The sequence below is a fragment of the Hyaena hyaena genome, unplaced genomic scaffold, assembly GCF_003009895.1.
Source record: "Hyaena hyaena isolate Hyena2069 unplaced genomic scaffold, ASM300989v1 scaffold_30, whole genome shotgun sequence".
Taxonomy (NCBI): Eukaryota; Metazoa; Chordata; class Mammalia; order Carnivora; family Hyaenidae; genus Hyaena; species Hyaena hyaena.
In genome coordinates this window covers 4,962,119-4,984,291 of record NW_024080662.1, presented here as the reverse complement: position 1 = coordinate 4,984,291, position 22,173 = coordinate 4,962,119, and the positions used below count along the sequence as shown (strand labels likewise).

The following is a 22,173-nucleotide window of genomic DNA, read 5'->3' as shown; positions in this document are numbered from 1 at the left end:
ATGCCTTCTGTGGTGCAGACAGAGGTAGAGACAGGGCTTCTGAAAATCATGAATGCGGCTTTATTTACCAAAGGTGCCAGCCCAGGGCTGGTTCTGCCAGCCAGGCCCTTAGATGGCTGTGGGGGATGGGGGATGTCCCAGCTCAGATCAGTCCTAGTGGCGAGGCCGAGCCAGCCTTGCCACGGGGGCAGTGTTCCCTCTTGGGGCTTCCGCCCGACGGCACCAACATGGGCAGCAGGTGCCGGCACCGCCATCTCAGGAAGGCACTTTCAGCTTCGGGGTCCCCAGGAAGAACTGCAGGACACGGTCGGCCAGGAGCGCCAGGCAGAAGTCTAGGAGCAGGACCTGGGCGATGACCAGCTTGAACTGCAGGGTTAGGGAGCACCGGTGAACTGCAAGCCCACAGTCGGGCCCAAGCCGAGTCCTGGGGCCACGTCCACTCCACAGGGCCACTCACCTCCACAGGGATGTCCACGAGGCCAAACTGACTGTTGAAGTCAGGTGAGGAGCCAAGGAGCAGGCCCACGATGGCCAGGAGGGACACAGCCAGGCTCCACACCAGGGGCCTGTTCTCTGGAAGGCTCTCCATGAACGGTGGGCCCTGTGGGGACAGATGGATGGCCAGTCAAGTGCTGTGGGGGCCTAGAAAGCGGACAAGGTGAACTCAGGCACGGGCTGGGCCTCACTTTGTAGTTGATGGCAAACGTGGCCATCTGCATGGCCATAGCCATGATGTACACGGTGCTGTTGACCAGACTCGGCTCAAACTCCTTGTACAGGTCCACAAACTGCTCCTGCCTGCAGAAACACATGGGACAGGGCCGCTCTGGGACTCTCACCATCCCTGCAGAACCAGGGCTGTGCCTGGCTGACTCCACTGCCTGCCTCTGGTCAGGGCAGTGTCTGCATGTGTGCCCTCCACCGCAGGGACCCCGCCTTCCCTGGGAGCACTCTGCCCCTCCCCCACCCCGAGGCCGGGACAGCACTCACTTCTCAGGGCTCCGGGCCTGGGCTTCACTGTACAGGTAGACGAGACTCAGGAAGTGCACACAGAACTGGAGCACAACCGTGAGGACAGTGTACAGGTTGAAGATGTTGGGCAGGGGCCGCTCTCGGGAGAGAGTCTTGAGGGGCTGTAGCAGCAGGGTGGGGGGTCAGGGTCCAGGCTCACCCTGGGCCTACTCGCCCACCCTGCCTCCTAGTAGGGCTCGTGCAGAAAGCAGTCCCCAAATCCTGGAGGTTATGAGTCAGTACCGGGCCCCAGAGCCCTGCTTGTCCCCCAGTGCCTCAGCCCAGATGTCATCGCAGCCTCAGTCAATGCCTACACACCACACAGCAGCCACAGGGCAAGTAAAGTCCACCCTTGCTCTAGAATAAACCAAAGCCCTCCCTGGGGCCTGCTGAATGTGCACAATTGATGCAACCCACCTCCCACCCTCTCCAGGCTCCAGGGCCTCTTTGCGTCAGCCCGGGCCCATCCACGACCTTTCTGCCCACGTCTTGGCCGGTCCCCTTGTTCCGCAGGCATCACACAGGCTCCCCCGAATGACCACGAGGCTGTACCCCGTGGCCTGTGACTCACTTCGTATTTTTCATGACACCACACACTTTGAGTGATCTTGATCATCATTTTTCCCATCTGTCCTCTCCCTGCCTGTGGGCTCTGTGTGGCCCACCTGAAACCCCAGCTGGCACAGTGCTGGGAACCGTATGCCACTCCGGGGAGTTTCGGCATGTACCTGTCCTGTCCCCACATTCTCATCTGGGACGTGGGGATGATAGTTCCCACCCCGAGAGCTGCTGTGAGGACAAACGGATGACACGTGGTGGGGTCTCTAACAGCCCACCCTGCTAGCTCAAAGAGGCAAAGGGACTCCCAGGCTGGGGAGGGAACCCCTGCTTTGCCCAAGTCTCAGCCCACCTTGGAGCGGGAGATGAAGAGGAAGCAGCCGGCCAGCAGCAGCCCTTGCAGCGTGGCCTGGAAGTCACTGAACTTGACACCCTCCAGGTAGAGAACACTCTGGCTATAGGCCAAGATGAGGGCATTGAGGGCCAAGATCTTGAACATCTGCAGCGTGGTCACCAGTGTGCAGCGGCCTTGCTTGATCACATGGCAGACTGTGGGGGGTGGGGGAGGGGAGGAAGGCATGGGCACAGGTGCCAACCCAGATGGGCCTAGGGTGCGCGCACACGAGGGGCTGGGGTGGGACTCACTGCACTGGATAGAAGACAGCTTGGAGGTGAAGGGTGCAGCGATGCTGGCGTCCCCCAGCTTCACTATGGGTGTGCTCTCATCCTCCAGTTCCCGCAGCACCTGGCTCAGGCGGTCCTGTGTGGTGGGCGGCAGGGGTGAGGCATGGCCAGCAGGCGGTGCCGGGGCCCGCCTCCTGAGACTCACCCGCTGGGAGGCCAACTGCTCCTCGGGAGGTGGGAGCCCCGACCTCTGCTTGGCCCCCCTGGAGGTGGCCCGGACTCCACTGTTGCTCAGGATGGGGCTGTCTCGGGGCCGTCGTCGCCGTTCAACGACTCGCTCGGGGGCATTGGCCAGGAGTGCCACACCTGGGGGGGAGGTGTGCGCCTGTGTCTGCAGCCAGAGGGAGCCTGCCACTCCAGGCCCCGTGCGGAGCGCAGGGGGCGGTGTCTGCTCACAGGAGCCCAACCTCCCGAGTGTCTCAGGGAGCTTCTCTCTTACTTTCTGCATTCAGGAAGCAAAACCCAAACACACCAAACACCAGAGGGATCAAAATGAACGGACTCCCAAAGTCTACTGCCAAGGATCGTGATTTCTATGACATAACAGGTGATAAACATCGTAGTCAATTAGTAAAGCAGTTAAGAATTTGGAAAGTGCTACAAGTACGTCAGATCAGTTTTTTAACGTCAGCCCGACAGGGGCGCCCCGATGGCTCAGTCAGTTAAGCGTCTAATTTCAGCTCAGGTCATGATCTCACGGTTCGTGGGTTTGAGCCCTGCGTCTAGCTCTGTGCTGACAGTTAGCTCAAGAGCCTGGAGCCTCCTTCAGATTCTGTATCTCCCTCTCTCTCTGACCCTCCCCTGCTCACGCTGTCTCTCTCTCACAAATAAATAAAACATTAAAAAAAATTTTTTTTAAACATCAGCCAGACGACTACATTCTGTTGACGGAAATCCAAAGCTATGAACCCTTGACAAACGCCTCAGCTTCCGTCTGTGCATCCCCACTTGTCCTGTCTCTCGCTGGCCTTTGGCTCTCGGTGCCCACACGGTCCCTACACAGTGCCGGAGGGCCTGAGCAAACCCACATGGGATCTCCCTGGCTCCCTCTGCTCCCAGAGGCCCTGATGCCTTCACCTCACCTTTCCTCAGACAGCCGTGACCCTTCCAGACCTGCAGGTCCTCAGAGCCCCAATCTCATTGGCCCCTGCCCGCCGCCCCACCGCCTCCTCACAGAACTCACTCAGCGACGTGGCTCTGACGCTATGCCTAAGCCTGTGCTGGCAGAACAGCAATGGAAGTGACAGTCCATCAGCTTGAGGGACTCACCCACGTCAGCATGCTTCAGGGCACCGACATCATTGGTGCCATCGCCACACATGAGGGTCACGTAGCCTAGCTCCTTCAGGCTGGTGATGACAAACTCCTACGTGGGCAAAGATGGGCGAAGTGAGGGCTCTGTGCTGCCCCCAGGGCCCCGCCTGCCCCTCTGCCTCCTCGGTACACACCTTCTGTTTGGGGGCTACGCGGGCGAACACCTGCACATGGGGGATGAGGCGAAGCAGCTGCTGGGGGTCCTCGGACTGCAAGTGGGCCAGGCCGTCACCCGTGAGGCACAGCGCATGCTCCAGGGCCAGCGCCTTCGGGGAGCCCCTGGCCAGGGGCAGCACAACACTGCCGTCGATAGAGCGCCACTCACAGGGTCGACCTGCAGGGCCAGAGTCCAAGGTCAGGGAGGGTTCTGCCGCTCAGGAACTCCCCCTCACGTGGACCCCACATACTTGGTCCTAGTCTCCTCTCTCTGAAGCATGTTCCTGCCCTCACCCATCTTTTATCCCTCCCAACTGGGTCCACATCCACAGCCCACGCCACTGGCCTGAGACCACATGCTAGCTTCAAATCCAGACAGCCTCACCTCAGGAGCAAGGCACCCCTGCCCCTGGGGCCTGCCTGAAACCATCCTCTCCTAGGGCCTCGACACCCTGAGTCACTTCCTCGGGCCAGACACTGCTTGCCAACCACTTCCTCTCTCTAGATGGCTGGCCCAGATGTGGACACTGAGTGACAAGGACAGCTGAGTGAGCCACACTGAGTGGCTCATCCTGGGCTGTTGGCTAGGAGGGAAACCAGCCTCCATGTGGCTTTTGTTGTGACTGTTTTGTTAGAGCACTTTATCTGCCAATCAGCAGTCCCGACAGGCACCTCTGGGCCACCTGCCTACGATCCCTGGGTTCTGGAAGACTTCAGTGCCCAGGGCTGGGACAGAGACGACTGAGATCTGAGACCAATAGCACAGACTGGAGGGGCTGGGAGATTCTAGAATCCAGCGCAGTTCCCAAAGCTGCACCCTCCTCTGATGTGCAGCCTGGTGACGCTCCAACACAGGTCATTCCCGACATCATCCCTTGGTGTCTGACAGACCCCATACCCCACCAGCCGGAGATGCTGGGGCTGGATGTGCCCCTCAATGGACTCTACCCTGAGGCCCCACTTGCAGCCAATGTGGTTACTCAGGAATGACCAGAGGCCATGAACTCTGGAGTCAGGACACCTGGGTGCAAATCCTCACAGTATCACTGAGCAACTGAGGCGGGTGAGTTTACTTCTCTATGCTCGTCTATTAAGTGGGGGTCCTAACAGCTAACCTTGCCAGCTTCCTCCTCTGTGGTGTGGAAACAAGGGCACAAGGACCAAGGTGGCAGCGTGCACCATACCCTCCGCCTGGGGTCTGGCCATGCCGGCATCCCTGTACTCAGGAGAGCCCTCACTGGGCACAGGCAGCCTGCCAGCCCCAAGGCAGGTGTGAGGGGAAGAAACACGGGCTGGGTGACGACAGCCAACCGCCCTGATTGTAAGCCATCACTGACCCTGGAACCAGCGGCTGCCCACAGGCTGCTGGACACACAGGTGTGGAGCTCCCTGGCCACAGAGCCCAAGCGCGCCGATGAGGCGTGGATACGTTCCACAGGCCTGCGTCACAGGATGGATGACATCTGCATGCTCTCTCAGGCCTGACATGCAGGTGGGCCACCAGAGAGCTGTTCTTGGACCAGGGCCCTGCGGCACCTCACCTTTCTCTGTGGGAGGCTGCAGAATCAGCGTTTGTGCCTTTTCAATGAAGTGCAGCTCCTGAGCCACATGGCAGGCAGTGAGTGGGTTGTCGCCTGTGATCATGACCACCTGGGAAGAGAACACGGCTCGGTGGGGCAGGGCCCGGCAGTCCAGGACTCCAGCCTGGAGACCTGGCGACTGATTCTCCTCTAGAAAAGGCCACAGCATGAGGTCTGGGCCTCCTAACGCCGAACAGGCTTCCAGGGGCCACAGCCCATCCCCAACTTGGTGGTGTTTTACGCAAACAACACATGCATGCGTGTCCTTCTGTAAACACTCACGGCCTTTTCTGTAATACAAACTAAGAACCAGCTACTGGTGTGGATGCCTGTGGCTTGGTAGCTGTCCCAGGCAGAGGGGAACAGAGGCTCCAGCCTTCACAGTTAGAGCCCAGGGATAGGAAGATGGGCTGTGACCGCTGAAGGCCAGGTGGACGCTGTTCACGTCACCACCTGTGACTGCTCACTCTCCTCCCACATCCTAAACTGCATCCCGAGTCCCAAACTAGAAAACAGAAACCACAGGACAGATGGATGTGACCAATCTGGGAAGTGCCTCCGTATCTGCTGTCCTAGCTCCAGCTCTTCCTGTCTTGGATGGGGTGGTGTGGGGGAACTGCCCTTGCATCCCAGGGATGCAGGGCGCCAAGGAAGCAATTGAGATGGGCGGGTGCAGGCTGGGTCCGAAAGCATCCTCAAGTCTGGAACAGTGTGGGCATCAGAGCCGTCATACAGCTCAGCTGAAATCTAAGACATCCTTGCCACTGAGACCCAGACACCCACTCACACCTGCCCCACTGAGAGGACTGTCCTCTGCCATCATATGCTCCTCTCTGGAAGGAACAAAGACCCCCCCCCACCTGCCAGGCCACCCTTGGGGCCCAATGGGAGGGGTGCCGCAGCCATACCCGGTGGGACGCATTCTGGATCTCACGGATCACAGCCTTGGAATCGGCCTTGAGCGGGCAGGAGACCACAATGAAGCCGACGAACTTGAGGTTACACTCCAGGGCCTCCCGTTTGATCTCCCGGGCCTGTGTGGGGACATAGGGGTGCCTTACAACCCACCCTCCCATCACTTCTGAGCTGAGGGTCAGAAGCTGAGAAGTGGGGAGGAACCCATGGGGTCTCAGCAAGTGCTGTGTGGTCCCCCACCATGGGGCCTTCATCCCTATGTGGGCAACAGCAGGGCATGGAGCCCGTGACTCAGCTTTGCAGACAGCAAAGTCAGACCCTCCTTTCTTAATCGCTGAGCACACGCTCACCCTCTTTATCCTATCAGAAACCCCAAACCCCTGCCCTCACAGAGCCTGCCTACTACCAGAAGAGGTGTAAAATAAAGTCACAGAAATCCGAGAACTAACTGCCGTGAGAAACGGAAGCAGGGGAATGAGACAGGCTCAGGGACTGGCATTGAGCAGGGAGGCTCTGAACATAGAGCCACAATCTGGTGTGCACCCTGGAAGGATTTCTCAGCTGCCAGGTGTTAAGCGAACTGGATGAGGGCCCAGGTAGAAGCAAATAAAAGAGAGGTACTGACAGTGGAGGGAAGGAACCAATGGCCAGTGTGATGACATAGGCTGTGAATGAGAGCTCGAAGTGCCCCAAGACCACGTAGTGACAGGGTGGTTGGATAGGGTAGGGGCAGAACTGGGCTGAAGACAGGAATCTGAGGTGCTTCCTGGTGATCCCGGGGGAAGTGTGAGGATCCAAGGGTGTAGGGGTAGGAGGCTGGATGGAGGCGGGGCCTGGTTGTGCTCTGTAGGAAATGGCTGGAGTCAAGATGGTATGGGGTCCCATAAAGGACGGGGCACACAGTGGAGGAGAAAGGGAGCAAGGACTAAGTGCCACCCAGGGCCTCTAAAGGTGAAGACCTGGGAAGAGGAAGAAGGAACCGGGCCTGCTCACGGTGGTGCTGTGGGGAACAGAAGGCAGGGAGGACAAGGGGTCAGCAGGTGGGGAGCCTGGGCCCTTACCTGCTGGTGGGTGAGGTGCCCCAGCTCCTTGTACCCCAGCGCCAAGACTCGGGCTCCTTCCCGGGAAATCTCCGTGTGGATGTGGTGGTAGTCAGGTGGGCACTGGGCGAACTGCAGGGAACGCGGGGGGATGTCACCGACCGCCCCGCGCCCCCCTTCCCCCTGGGCCGGGGCTGGCTCACCATGGAGTGCAGGGTTTCGGGGGCCCCCTTCACAGCCGCAATGTAGCAGAGATCAGTGGAGCCTAGCTTCTCATAGGAGGCGAGCACGGACATTCGCTTTAGGGCACTGGCAAAATGAAAGCGCTGGTGAATTTTCAGCCCCTGAGTTTTAATACTTCGGGGGAATACTTTCTCATCTGGAAACAAATAAGTACGAATCCTGAGGGCCTTCGCTCCAAAGAGGCAGCCAAGCCCCCCACCTCCCCCTTCCACCCCTCTTTCCCCACCCCAGACCCAGGGCCTGCAGTGGCGGTGGGGGGGTCTCCTCACTCCAGGTAGGGTCAATGCCAAGAGAACTGTGCTCAGAGGACCCTGCCTGTGACTTCTGATAGGGTGGGGCAGTCTCCATGGGCGTGAACTGTCTCATGTCAGAGTGGAGCCTGTGCCCACCCACCTCTGGGACCATCACAGTTACATGCCTGCCTGCCTGGACACACAGGCATCTCCGAGGGGTACAGCCCGCCCGCCACCCAGGGATACAAGAACTGGGCCCAAAGCTCCAGCCCCTCACCTTTGGTCAGTGTCCAGTCCACAGCTGTCAGCATGGCCTTCTCGAGTGGATCGCCCACAAGGGTGCCATCATCCAGCTGCATGAGGGAGTGGCACGAGGCCAGGGCACGGTGTGTCTCTACGGGGATGTTGGACACAGGAGTGACCTCCTTGCCATCTCTGCAGAGAGGAAACAGCTTGTTATGGAGTGGAGGGACTTCTGGGACTGGCTAGCCAGGATGAGGGACGGGCCTCTGCTGTGCCTATCATTATGGGGGCTGAGGTGCGTGGTCTTGGTCTGCATGCGAATTGTGCCCGTGTCAGAGACACCTCTAGGGGTCATGTGGCTGCTTGGGGTGGGAGCTGAGCCTCCACACTGCTGTCACATTGAGGAGTGCACAGGGAGTACCCTCCTCTGCTGCCTAATTGGACTTCTGTGGTCCACTGTGGGGGGTTCCGGGTGGATGCCGTCTGTCCCGAGCTCCCAGAAAGCCACCTGCTGGGCAAGAGCCCCAGGACCCCCATGCTCACCTGAGCCCGGCCACCCCACGAACGACCAGGCTGTCGCTAGTCAAGGTCCCGGTCTTGTCGAAGCAGCACACCTCTACCTTGCCAGCGAATGGGATCCGGAAGGGCTCCGTGCAGTACATGTCTGGGAGGTGGGGAGCCAGGGTCAGGTGCTCTGCCGGGCCCCAGCCCACTAGGCACCCAGCCCTGTCCCTGGCACTCACAGAGCTTGGCCAGGGCGATGAGGGAGGTGTTGACAGCCAGAGACAACTCGATGGGCAGCTCAGGGGGCACGACCGAGGTGAGGATCAGCGTACATTCCAGAAATAGCTTGTAGCGGTTCCGGCTGGGGTCCTTGGTGCCTGTAGAGACAGGGCCTTCCAGTCTGGGAGCCATGGGTACAAGGCCCGGCAGACAGGTGAGGGGCTACATGCATACCTTCAATCCACACGTAGGCGGCTGCTGCGATGGCAAAGACCAGGAGGAAGAGGATGAAGATAAAGGTCTCCAGGTTGTTCGCGGTCACCCTTTTGACTCCAAAGAGGATGGTGCGAAGCAGCTTGCCCTAGAGGAACAGAGGGTGAGCGGCCTTTCCTGAAGGGGGGGGGGGGGGGGNGACGACTACATTCTGTTGACGGAAATCCAAAGCTATGAACCCTTGACAAACGCCTCAGCTTCCGTCTGTGCATCCCCACTTGTCCTGTCTCTCGCTGGCCTTTGGCTCTCGGTGCCCACACGGTCCCTACACAGTGCCGGAGGGCCTGAGCAAACCCACATGGGATCTCCCTGGCTCCCTCTGCTCCCAGAGGCCCTGATGCCTTCACCTCACCTTTCCTCAGACAGCCGTGACCCTTCCAGACCTGCAGGTCCTCAGAGCCCCAATCTCATTGGCCCCTGCCCGCCGCCCCACCGCCTCCTCACAGAACTCACTCAGCGACGTGGCTCTGACGCTATGCCTAAGCCTGTGCTGGCAGAACAGCAATGGAAGTGACAGTCCATCAGCTTGAGGGACTCACCCACGTCAGCATGCTTCAGGGCACCGACATCATTGGTGCCATCGCCACACATGAGGGTCACGTAGCCTAGCTCCTTCAGGCTGGTGATGACAAACTCCTACGTGGGCAAAGATGGGCGAAGTGAGGGCTCTGTGCTGCCCCCAGGGCCCCGCCTGCCCCTCTGCCTCCTCGGTACACACCTTCTGTTTGGGGGCTACGCGGGCGAACACCTGCACATGGGGGATGAGGCGAAGCAGCTGCTGGGGGTCCTCGGACTGCAAGTGGGCCAGGCCGTCACCCGTGAGGCACAGCGCATGCTCCAGGGCCAGCGCCTTCGGGGAGCCCCTGGCCAGGGGCAGCACAACACTGCCGTCGATAGAGCGCCACTCACAGGGTCGACCTGCAGGGCCAGAGTCCAAGGTCAGGGAGGGTTCTGCCGCTCAGGAACTCCCCCTCACGTGGACCCCACATACTTGGTCCTAGTCTCCTCTCTCTGAAGCATGTTCCTGCCCTCACCCATCTTTTATCCCTCCCAACTGGGTCCACATCCACAGCCCACGCCACTGGCCTGAGACCACATGCTAGCTTCAAATCCAGACAGCCTCACCTCAGGAGCAAGGCACCCCTGCCCCTGGGGCCTGCCTGAAACCATCCTCTCCTAGGGCCTCGACACCCTGAGTCACTTCCTCGGGCCAGACACTGCTTGCCAACCACTTCCTCTCTCTAGATGGCTGGCCCAGATGTGGACACTGAGTGACAAGGACAGCTGAGTGAGCCACACTGAGTGGCTCATCCTGGGCTGTTGGCTAGGAGGGAAACCAGCCTCCATGTGGCTTTTGTTGTGACTGTTTTGTTAGAGCACTTTATCTGCCAATCAGCAGTCCCGACAGGCACCTCTGGGCCACCTGCCTACGATCCCTGGGTTCTGGAAGACTTCAGTGCCCAGGGCTGGGACAGAGACGACTGAGATCTGAGACCAATAGCACAGACTGGAGGGGCTGGGAGATTCTAGAATCCAGCGCAGTTCCCAAAGCTGCACCCTCCTCTGATGTGCAGCCTGGTGACGCTCCAACACAGGTCATTCCCGACATCATCCCTTGGTGTCTGACAGACCCCATACCCCACCAGCCGGAGATGCTGGGGCTGGATGTGCCCCTCAATGGACTCTACCCTGAGGCCCCACTTGCAGCCAATGTGGTTACTCAGGAATGACCAGAGGCCATGAACTCTGGAGTCAGGACACCTGGGTGCAAATCCTCACAGTATCACTGAGCAACTGAGGCGGGTGAGTTTACTTCTCTATGCTCGTCTATTAAGTGGGGGTCCTAACAGCTAACCTTGCCAGCTTCCTCCTCTGTGGTGTGGAAACAAGGGCACAAGGACCAAGGTGGCAGCGTGCACCATACCCTCCGCCTGGGGTCTGGCCATGCCGGCATCCCTGTACTCAGGAGAGCCCTCACTGGGCACAGGCAGCCTGCCAGCCCCAAGGCAGGTGTGAGGGGAAGAAACACGGGCTGGGTGACGACAGCCAACCGCCCTGATTGTAAGCCATCACTGACCCTGGAACCAGCGGCTGCCCACAGGCTGCTGGACACACAGGTGTGGAGCTCCCTGGCCACAGAGCCCAAGCGCGCCGATGAGGCGTGGATACGTTCCACAGGCCTGCGTCACAGGATGGATGACATCTGCATGCTCTCTCAGGCCTGACATGCAGGTGGGCCACCAGAGAGCTGTTCTTGGACCAGGGCCCTGCGGCACCTCACCTTTCTCTGTGGGAGGCTGCAGAATCAGCGTTTGTGCCTTTTCAATGAAGTGCAGCTCCTGAGCCACATGGCAGGCAGTGAGTGGGTTGTCGCCTGTGATCATGACCACCTGGGAAGAGAACACGGCTCGGTGGGGCAGGGCCCGGCAGTCCAGGACTCCAGCCTGGAGACCTGGCGACTGATTCTCCTCTAGAAAAGGCCACAGCATGAGGTCTGGGCCTCCTAACGCCGAACAGGCTTCCAGGGGCCACAGCCCATCCCCAACTTGGTGGTGTTTTACGCAAACAACACATGCATGCGTGTCCTTCTGTAAACACTCACGGCCTTTTCTGTAATACAAACTAAGAACCAGCTACTGGTGTGGATGCCTGTGGCTTGGTAGCTGTCCCAGGCAGAGGGGAACAGAGGCTCCAGCCTTCACAGTTAGAGCCCAGGGATAGGAAGATGGGCTGTGACCGCTGAAGGCCAGGTGGACGCTGTTCACGTCACCACCTGTGACTGCTCACTCTCCTCCCACATCCTAAACTGCATCCCGAGTCCCAAACTAGAAAACAGAAACCACAGGACAGATGGATGTGACCAATCTGGGAAGTGCCTCCGTATCTGCTGTCCTAGCTCCAGCTCTTCCTGTCTTGGATGGGGTGGTGTGGGGGAACTGCCCTTGCATCCCAGGGATGCAGGGCGCCAAGGAAGCAATTGAGATGGGCGGGTGCAGGCTGGGTCCGAAAGCATCCTCAAGTCTGGAACAGTGTGGGCATCAGAGCCGTCATACAGCTCAGCTGAAATCTAAGACATCCTTGCCACTGAGACCCAGACACCCACTCACACCTGCCCCACTGAGAGGACTGTCCTCTGCCATCATATGCTCCTCTCTGGAAGGAACAAAGACCCCCCCCCACCTGCCAGGCCACCCTTGGGGCCCAATGGGAGGGGTGCCGCAGCCATACCCGGTGGGACGCATTCTGGATCTCACGGATCACAGCCTTGGAATCGGCCTTGAGCGGGCAGGAGACCACAATGAAGCCGACGAACTTGAGGTTACACTCCAGGGCCTCCCGTTTGATCTCCCGGGCCTGTGTGGGGACATAGGGGTGCCTTACAACCCACCCTCCCATCACTTCTGAGCTGAGGGTCAGAAGCTGAGAAGTGGGGAGGAACCCATGGGGTCTCAGCAAGTGCTGTGTGGTCCCCCACCATGGGGCCTTCATCCCTATGTGGGCAACAGCAGGGCATGGAGCCCGTGACTCAGCTTTGCAGACAGCAAAGTCAGACCCTCCTTTCTTAATCGCTGAGCACACGCTCACCCTCTTTATCCTATCAGAAACCCCAAACCCCTGCCCTCACAGAGCCTGCCTACTACCAGAAGAGGTGTAAAATAAAGTCACAGAAATCCGAGAACTAACTGCCGTGAGAAACGGAAGCAGGGGAATGAGACAGGCTCAGGGACTGGCATTGAGCAGGGAGGCTCTGAACATAGAGCCACAATCTGGTGTGCACCCTGGAAGGATTTCTCAGCTGCCAGGTGTTAAGCGAACTGGATGAGGGCCCAGGTAGAAGCAAATAAAAGAGAGGTACTGACAGTGGAGGGAAGGAACCAATGGCCAGTGTGATGACATAGGCTGTGAATGAGAGCTCGAAGTGCCCCAAGACCACGTAGTGACAGGGTGGTTGGATAGGGTAGGGGCAGAACTGGGCTGAAGACAGGAATCTGAGGTGCTTCCTGGTGATCCCGGGGGAAGTGTGAGGATCCAAGGGTGTAGGGGTAGGAGGCTGGATGGAGGCGGGGCCTGGTTGTGCTCTGTAGGAAATGGCTGGAGTCAAGATGGTATGGGGTCCCATAAAGGACGGGGCACACAGTGGAGGAGAAAGGGAGCAAGGACTAAGTGCCACCCAGGGCCTCTAAAGGTGAAGACCTGGGAAGAGGAAGAAGGAACCGGGCCTGCTCACGGTGGTGCTGTGGGGAACAGAAGGCAGGGAGGACAAGGGGTCAGCAGGTGGGGAGCCTGGGCCCTTACCTGCTGGTGGGTGAGGTGCCCCAGCTCCTTGTACCCCAGCGCCAAGACTCGGGCTCCTTCCCGGGAAATCTCCGTGTGGATGTGGTGGTAGTCAGGTGGGCACTGGGCGAACTGCAGGGAACGCGGGGGGATGTCACCGACCGCCCCGCGCCCCCCTTCCCCCTGGGCCGGGGCTGGCTCACCATGGAGTGCAGGGTTTCGGGGGCCCCCTTCACAGCCGCAATGTAGCAGAGATCAGTGGAGCCTAGCTTCTCATAGGAGGCGAGCACGGACATTCGCTTTAGGGCACTGGCAAAATGAAAGCGCTGGTGAATTTTCAGCCCCTGAGTTTTAATACTTCGGGGGAATACTTTCTCATCTGGAAACAAATAAGTACGAATCCTGAGGGCCTTCGCTCCAAAGAGGCAGCCAAGCCCCCCACCTCCCCCTTCCACCCCTCTTTCCCCACCCCAGACCCAGGGCCTGCAGTGGCGGTGGGGGGGTCTCCTCACTCCAGGTAGGGTCAATGCCAAGAGAACTGTGCTCAGAGGACCCTGCCTGTGACTTCTGATAGGGTGGGGCAGTCTCCATGGGCGTGAACTGTCTCATGTCAGAGTGGAGCCTGTGCCCACCCACCTCTGGGACCATCACAGTTACATGCCTGCCTGCCTGGACACACAGGCATCTCCGAGGGGTACAGCCCGCCCGCCACCCAGGGATACAAGAACTGGGCCCAAAGCTCCAGCCCCTCACCTTTGGTCAGTGTCCAGTCCACAGCTGTCAGCATGGCCTTCTCGAGTGGATCGCCCACAAGGGTGCCATCATCCAGCTGCATGAGGGAGTGGCACGAGGCCAGGGCACGGTGTGTCTCTACGGGGATGTTGGACACAGGAGTGACCTCCTTGCCATCTCTGCAGAGAGGAAACAGCTTGTTATGGAGTGGAGGGACTTCTGGGACTGGCTAGCCAGGATGAGGGACGGGCCTCTGCTGTGCCTATCATTATGGGGGCTGAGGTGCGTGGTCTTGGTCTGCATGCGAATTGTGCCCGTGTCAGAGACACCTCTAGGGGTCATGTGGCTGCTTGGGGTGGGAGCTGAGCCTCCACACTGCTGTCACATTGAGGAGTGCACAGGGAGTACCCTCCTCTGCTGCCTAATTGGACTTCTGTGGTCCACTGTGGGGGGTTCCGGGTGGATGCCGTCTGTCCCGAGCTCCCAGAAAGCCACCTGCTGGGCAAGAGCCCCAGGACCCCCATGCTCACCTGAGCCCGGCCACCCCACGAACGACCAGGCTGTCGCTAGTCAAGGTCCCGGTCTTGTCGAAGCAGCACACCTCTACCTTGCCAGCGAATGGGATCCGGAAGGGCTCCGTGCAGTACATGTCTGGGAGGTGGGGAGCCAGGGTCAGGTGCTCTGCCGGGCCCCAGCCCACTAGGCACCCAGCCCTGTCCCTGGCACTCACAGAGCTTGGCCAGGGCGATGAGGGAGGTGTTGACAGCCAGAGACAACTCGATGGGCAGCTCAGGGGGCACGACCGAGGTGAGGATCAGCGTACATTCCAGAAATAGCTTGTAGCGGTTCCGGCTGGGGTCCTTGGTGCCTGTAGAGACAGGGCCTTCCAGTCTGGGAGCCATGGGTACAAGGCCCGGCAGACAGGTGAGGGGCTACATGCATACCTTCAATCCACACGTAGGCGGCTGCTGCGATGGCAAAGACCAGGAGGAAGAGGATGAAGATAAAGGTCTCCAGGTTGTTCGCGGTCACCCTTTTGACTCCAAAGAGGATGGTGCGAAGCAGCTTGCCCTAGAGGAACAGAGGGTGAGCGGCCTGGGGGGGGGGGGGGGGGGGGCGCCTCCAGCATCTGAGAGCACCAGGGTCAGATTCTCCCTCTGCTGACGGTGAGAGGGACTGCCCTGGGCCCACCAGTGAGTCCTACAGCCGTGACACAGGGGATCACACAGGTATGTGGGAGACTACAACTCAGCTAAGGGCTACAGGGACCAGTGGCCAAAACCTGGGGGTCAGGGAAAGAGGCACTGAGTTTTCCAGCGGGAGGTCTGGCCATCACCTCTACCAGGCAGCCCTCATACCATCTTAGTGACGAGTTCACGAGCATGCCTCCACAGCCCATCCCAACGTGTGCGGCAACAGCCCATTCCCGGTCTGTGCTCCCCACCAGAAGCTCAGCTGAGGACAGCGGGCCTGGTCTAGGGCTCGCCTCTGCACCCTGCCCCAAGCTGGTACCCCGTCAGAGTAAGCCTGTGGTGGGGATGTTCTGGGGTCTGTAAGCACCACTGTCTCAACTGTCTGTCTCCTGCCCCGGGGCCCACCCTCCCCAGAGCCAGACAAGGGGCCACACCTGGGATGTGTTGAATCCGGTCCTGAGGACGTAGGCCACGCACCCATTGTCAACTGCTGCCGAGACAAACAGAACCAGCATCACTGTGTCTGTTCGGCCTGACTGCCGCACGGCCAAGCAGACATGGAACGGTGGGGATGGTGGGGCCAGGACACCCTGGGCCTCCCCAAGGCACCTACGCTTCAGGCCCGTGGTAGCCTTCTGTGGAGGAATGTGCTGCACCACCTTGGTGCCCCCAAAGATGACATGGAGGCGGGAGTCGGCCTGGAGGTCCAGAACCCGGTCAGGGCTGAGATCTTCAATGGGCTCCTGAAGAGAAAAGAGAGAATGGTGAGGGCGCTCTCACCTCGGTCTCCTTCTCCATCCCTGGTCTCTCAGGGTGGGCCCGTGGGGCTGGGATGAGCCACTCTGACCCTCACGGGGCTCCCAGCCTGACCTGGTCTTCTCCCCGCCAGCACGTGCAGTGTCCACTTCTCGGGGTTCCACAACTGGCCTCACTTCGGGTTCAGGCTCTCCTGGTTTCCCTCCACTCACCCTAGTCTGACATCCCTGGTCCTTGGCCTGGATGACCCCCGATGACCTTGGCCTCTCTCTTCACCACCCAGCTCCCCTTCGTCCAGGGTGCAGACCCTCAGGAGACCTGGCAGCTCCGTTTAGGCACCGCAGCTCCTCTGGCCTCCTCTAGCCGTGTCTAGACAGCACCCCGGCGTAGCCCCCGGCCCTCTTGCTGCTCCGCGAGTGGGGCAGTGAGACACGTGAGAACACCGAACACGACCCCCACTCCCCACCCAGCACCTTCATCTGTGGCACCGACTCCCCTGTGAGCATGGCCTCGTCCACAATGCAGCGGCCGCGCAGCAGCAGCACATCACAGGGCACTAAGTTCTCCTGCGGGGAGCGGCCTGCAGGAAGGGGTGGCAAGGTTGGACGGAAGCTGAGAGCCAGGGCTCCCGCCAGGACAGACCAGAACCGGGCCTCACCAATTGACACGATGTCTCCGGGAACAATCTCGTCACTGGCAATGGGCCTCCACTTCCGGCTGCGGTAGACCTGGGTAGAGGTGAGGTGCACTCAGCCCCAGCTCTTGAGAGCGGGCACGATGCAGGGGCACCCCTAGCGTTGCCCTCACCCTGCCCTCGCTCCACGCCCACCCCAAGACCGGCAGGCGTCCCCCGCCACCCCCCCATTTCCCTGCTGGCCACACCTGGATCATGTGAGGCTTGTTGCCCATCTTCCGGATTTCTGACATGTTCCTCATCTGCTGCTGCACCAAGGAGGCCTCGAAGGCCACAAGCATGGAAAGTGTGAAGACGCTGTAGTACCAGTACTCATCCAGACACCAGAGCCCCACGCAAAACACCTGCAGGGCACAGCCTGTGTGTCCACACCCCCGCCCGGCCATCCGCAGGAGCACACGAAGACAGACACCTGCGGAGGCTGGGAAGGCACACCAAGGGCTGTCCCGGCCACAGGCTCAGACCCGTGAGGGCAGAGGGAGATTTTCAAGTGTGAAGACACAGACTGCTCTGGCTGTGGAAGGCCCAAGGAGCAGGGTGGGGAAAGAGCCCAAGCTGCAGCTTACCTGGAACACAAAGAAGGGTGCTGTGGCTCTCTCCTTGAACAGCTCCGAGAAATCAGGCACCACCATCTCGGCCCTGCAAGAGACCAGGCCCCACATCATGTTCACAGCGTGGGGCCTCAGGAGCCCCCTGGGAAACAAGGAGCCAGGAGGGACAGTCCACGAAGCTGTGACAAGCATGCTAACTGCTGCCAGCTCTCTGTTCCGCAGAACCCAGGTGAAGCTTCTGAATCAGCACCAGGCTGTTCAGGCAGCCACTCATTCAAGCAGGGCTAGCGCAAGACAGAACCGGTCATCGGGCGGGGTGACCAGCAGGCGGAGAAGAAGCACCTGACGATGGGATGGGGGCCCTGAGGCTGCGCAGAAGAGGCCTGGCTGTGGGGTACTGTGGGGTCCCCCAGGGCCTGAGCCCCACCCAGATCTTGAAAGGGGAGGTCTGGAGCTCAAATTTTCCCCAAACTCCCTCAATAAAAGCCCAAGAATTCAAGGACTGGGGCTTAAGGGTATGTTCCACGGCACGGCGTGTGGTAGCCCAGCCTGGCCAGGGGACGAGCCAGGTCAGACTGGGTCATCCTCACCCTGCCCTTGGAGATGTGTCCTAGATGTGAGAAAGAGAATCCACTGTGATAGAAACAAACGACAACAACCAGGGCACATCCCGTATTCTGTCAGGTGACTTTGCATGAGGCAGGAAGGTGTGAAAGGGGACATCCCATGCCACCATCAAGGCTCGCCTCAAGCAGGGAAATAGGTAAAACTTTTCTTATCAATCTTCCCATTCTATTGCAGTTTGAAATACCACATCTGTGTTTTTCTTAATGTTTAGTTATTCTGAAAGTGAGATAGTGCACGTGCCCATGCATGTAAGCATGGGGGAGGGGCAGAGAGGGAGAGAGACCCAGGTGCCAACCGCCCCCCCCCCAACCTGTTGCCACCATCTGTAATTTTTAAAAAGCAATGAAGTCAGGGAAGAATTCCCTAAAGGTTCTGAGGATTTTTCAGGTGGAGGATGATCATCATGGGGGCAGGGACAGGGGCTCTGAAGCCCAGCTCTGCCCCCTCCCAGTCACATGCTGGCACCGGTGATTTTGGTGACTAAAGAGAGGAAGTATGTACAAGGCGTCTGGCATCTTGCCTGGTACAAAAGAGAGCCATGCTGGGCACCTGGGTGGCTCAGTTGGTTAAGTGTTCGACTTCATGGACACTTAAGTGGCTCAGGTCATGATCTCACCGCTCATGGGTTCGAGCCCTGTGTTGGGCTCTGTGCTGACAGCTGAGCCTGAAGCCTGCTTCAGATTCTGTGTCTCCCTGTCTCTGCACCTCCCCCGCTCGTGCTCTGTCTCTCTGTGTCTCTCAAAAGTAAATAAATGTTGGGAAAAAAAACTTAAAAAAAAAAAAGAGAGCCATGCTGATCACTAACAATTCCTTTTACCACTCTTCCTAAAGTGCTGAGAAAAGTCCGAGGACAATGGCGACAACTTGTACTTAAGAGAAAACAAAGAGAAACAGGGGCGCCTGGGTGGCTCAGTCAGTTAAGCATCCGACCTTGGCTCAGGTCGTGAACTTGAGGTTTGTTAGTTTGAGCCCTGCATCAATTCTCTCTCCCCCTCTCTGCCCTTCCCCTACTTATGAGTGCACGCACGTGTTCTCTCTCTCAAAATAAATTTAAAAACTTTAAAACAACAAAAAACTAAAAAAATAAATAAACCAGAGAAATACTATAATAATTACAGAACGAGGACCGACAGCCAACTCCAGGGTTTCGGGCCAGGCTCCCTGTCAGAGCTGCGCGCGCTCCCACTGGAGGGCCACCCAGGGTCCCCGTCAGCCGGCCAGTTCAGGGGAGACAAGACTACAGCACATTTCTCAAAAGGTGCCCGCCATCTTCACCTGGGATGTACTGTTGAAAGGGTGATCTCCTCCAGCCCACGTCCCAGGCACCCTGACTCGGGAGTGTGGCGGGACGGAAATGGGAAAGGGGCCACAGGCAAGGCCGAGTGGCTGTGCTGTGACGGTGGGCGGAGCACCACGTGGGCAGCCTGGCACTCACTTGTTGCTCCCAAACTTCTTCTCAGCTGCGCGGATCTCAGAGTCCTCCTGAAGGCCTCTGTTGCTCTGGTAATACGAGAAGGCATTTCCCACGGGAAAGGCCACAGGGAGGAAGCGCTTCTTCTCCAGGTCGTCGTAGGAATACTTGATCTTCTGGAATTCGAAGGACAACACCTCTCGCCCGTCTTCGCCCTGTGGGAGCAGGTGCGCGCGCACGCGCGTGTGTGTGGCAGAAGCCCCTAACCCAGGCGTGCCTGTCAGCGCCTGCGAGGCCCCCCACCCCCACCCGGGGCTGGGGGGCCCAGCAGCAGGTGCCTACCTCATCCCGGTGGAGGGCCACGAGCTCAGTGGAGCCATTGTTGGGGGTCGGCACCACCTTCACAAAGGTCGCTTTGCTGGCGTCGTACTCCTGTGAGGGGCAAAGTGCTGCAGCTAAGCCCTTCCCAACCCCCAGCGGCACAGCCCCCACCGGGCGCAGATCACGCCACTGGGCTCTGGGGGCTGGCCTGTCCGCTCCCCAATCTGTCACGGAGATACAGGCGCTGCCTCACCATGCTGCTAGTCTCCTACCATAAATTCAGAGTGACGGACAGCACCGGATGCTTAACTCCAACAGGAAGGCCACCTGCTCGAGATGCAGCCTCAATGCACATGGGCCCAGCCCGGTCACAGCCCACTGGCCTGCTACTGCTGTGCCTCCCCTCCCTTAACTGTTCATTCCCTGTCCTGTAGTGACAAGGGCCGACAAGGCTCACTGCTGCTGTGCCAGCCCAGTCAGCCCCTGCGACGCGTATGCTTGTGCCAGGACGTGCCAAAGAGTGACCCTCAGAAGAAAGGCCCTGCCCCTTGGGGCATTTGCGGACATTGAAGCAGGTGGAAAAGAACGACAAAGACATAACGATGAACTCTGGGAACGCCACAGGGAAAAAAAAGTGCAAGGCACTACGCAGGGCCAGCCCACACCAGGGACACTGCGGTCATTTCAGGTTCTCACTGTGGCGCGGGGAGGTAGGTGTTACAGCTCTCACTTTACACAAGGGTGAACTGAAACCCAGAAGCTCCCCATCTGAGATCTCTGATCCTAGATCTGCCTGTCCTAACCCCACAGTCACTTAGCTCCTCCTCGTTCTCCATCCCTGGAGAGGAAGTAAATAGTCCCGTTTTTTAGCTGCAGGCCAAAAGTCAGCTAAACGTCTGGGGGAGCAGGTGGTGTCACACTGCCTCCAATTTCCCTCCGTTTTTTTTTTTGGTCACTGGAATCTTTCATTGTACTGACCTGAAGCCACCAAGCCCATAAGTTTGAGCCCCTCCCCTGGCATAAGGCTTGTTGGGAATACGGAGGCTTCATTCTTTCAGAAGAGAAAGAGGACCCAGTCCGTGTTTGCAGTCAAAGTAGACTTCTCTTTCTGCAGCCCTTAATGCTGTTCCCTTTCCCTCTCTTTTCAGCAGACACACGCCTGAGATCAAAGGGGAGAATGGCTGGACCTCAGCGCCTATGGCTCCAAACATGGCAGCGTCATCCGAGGCAGGCCCAGAGGGCGGTGGTGCAGTCACTGATAGTAGCTGCTGACCCAGGGGAGCTCTCCCTATCCAGATCCCAGCGGTTAAAGGTCAGAAGTGCTACCATGCTTCTAAAAGAAGTGTGTTCTAAAAGAAAGAAGTCCTCACTGTTACACCTCATCTTGCAGGCAAAGCTAAAGAGACTAAAAGCACTTAAAGTCACTTGCTCACAAATTGCTCCTGCTCCTCTTAAATGCTTGCTACGATCAATGTGCATTTCAACCTAATTTTGGTCGTAGTATGTGAGGGCCTCTAAACACTGGACAACAGAGTTCTCAAACCACGGTTCACATACGGGGAAACTCACCCCCGCAGGTCTAGCATCACACTCTGAATACCAAGATAGGAGACAGACAGGGAAAGAAAGTAGTACCGTTTCCAGAAGCAACCTAGTACTTAACAGTACGGTAGCTAGCATTAACAAGCCATATCAAAGAGCGACATATGCCGGGTCCTACGCTGAGCTTTTTCTAGAGATTACCTTACAAAACCTAAATGACCACAGCAAGGAGGGATTCCAGAAAAAGGGAAATAACCTCTATAAGGGTCGCACAGCAAGTCAGTAGTGGGGGCAGGATTTGGCCACCCCCAAGAGGGCACCGTTGGGAACTCTGGACCAGCAAATGGGACGCCCAGGATGCAGTGGGAACCGACACAAACGTCGTGACTGAGACCCGCCGCAAGGTTCGACCGAGCCGAGGGTCGGGCTCGTGCCCGAGTACTTACCGGGGTGCAGGTGAGCGCGCAGTGCGCGTGCACGGACCAATGCCCCGAGAGGACGGTGAGCGCGTGCGCGAGGCAGATGCTGGCGAGCACGAGCAGCGCGGCTTCGGGGATCTGCACCCAGCTGCTGCCCCAACCCCAGCAGCCGGCGGACGCGGCGCCCAGCCAGGCCGGGTAGAGCAGCCCAGCGAACGGCAGCACCGTGAGGCGCCGCAGCAGCGCCAGCCGCCGGTACGGCCACACGGCAGCAACCAGCTCGTCACCGCTCGCTATGAGCGCCGGCCCGGCGGCGAGGAGGGTGCGCGGCTGCGGCCCGGACTTGGGCTGCCCGCCGGGCCGGGCCCCGCAAGGCCTGGCCCCGCAAGGCACCGCGTTGCCCACCGCCGCCGCCGCCGCCGCCGCCATCTTTCCCAGCGCCGCGCTCGCTTCCGGGCAGAGGCACCGCCTCGCTTCCGACGGTTTACTTCCGGTGAACCCTGGGCGCCGCCATGGCAGCTGGGGCTAGGAGAGCCGGACAATTGTAGAAGCTGCGACCGGAAGTGGTTACTCAGGGCGCCGCCATGACAGGCTGGGGCCGGAAGGAGAGTTAGGGCGTAGCCATGACAGAAAAAGTCTTGAAAAGGCTAAGGCTGCACCCGCCGCCCTGCCACGCCGG

At 59.1% G+C, this 22,173-nt stretch overlaps 1 protein-coding gene across 1 annotated transcript; it reads right to left on the bottom strand.

Annotated features, from left to right (window-relative positions):
• Window positions 1-37: 37 nt before the first annotated feature.
• On the bottom strand, window positions 38-21,923 carry ATP13A1 (ATPase 13A1). The gene is made up of 26 exons (XM_039228083.1): window positions 21,522-21,923; window positions 19,555-19,644; window positions 19,237-19,427; window positions 17,190-17,262; window positions 16,812-16,967; window positions 16,588-16,657; window positions 16,403-16,509; window positions 15,787-15,916; window positions 15,608-15,663; window positions 14,925-15,051; window positions 14,711-14,848; window positions 14,511-14,631; window positions 14,002-14,159; window positions 13,452-13,627; window positions 13,270-13,380; window positions 12,202-12,327; window positions 11,255-11,363; window positions 9,692-9,891; window positions 9,513-9,609; window positions 2,399-2,559; window positions 2,215-2,329; window positions 1,922-2,118; window positions 991-1,133; window positions 687-798; window positions 458-601; window positions 38-366 (listed from the first exon to the last, which is right to left on the bottom strand). Exons 1-26 carry the CDS (start codon window positions 21,921-21,923, stop codon window positions 256-258), a joined length of 3,621 nt encoding a protein of 1,206 aa, XP_039084014.1. The 3' UTR covers window positions 38-255.
• Between the last annotated feature and the right edge of the window lie 250 nt (window positions 21,924-22,173).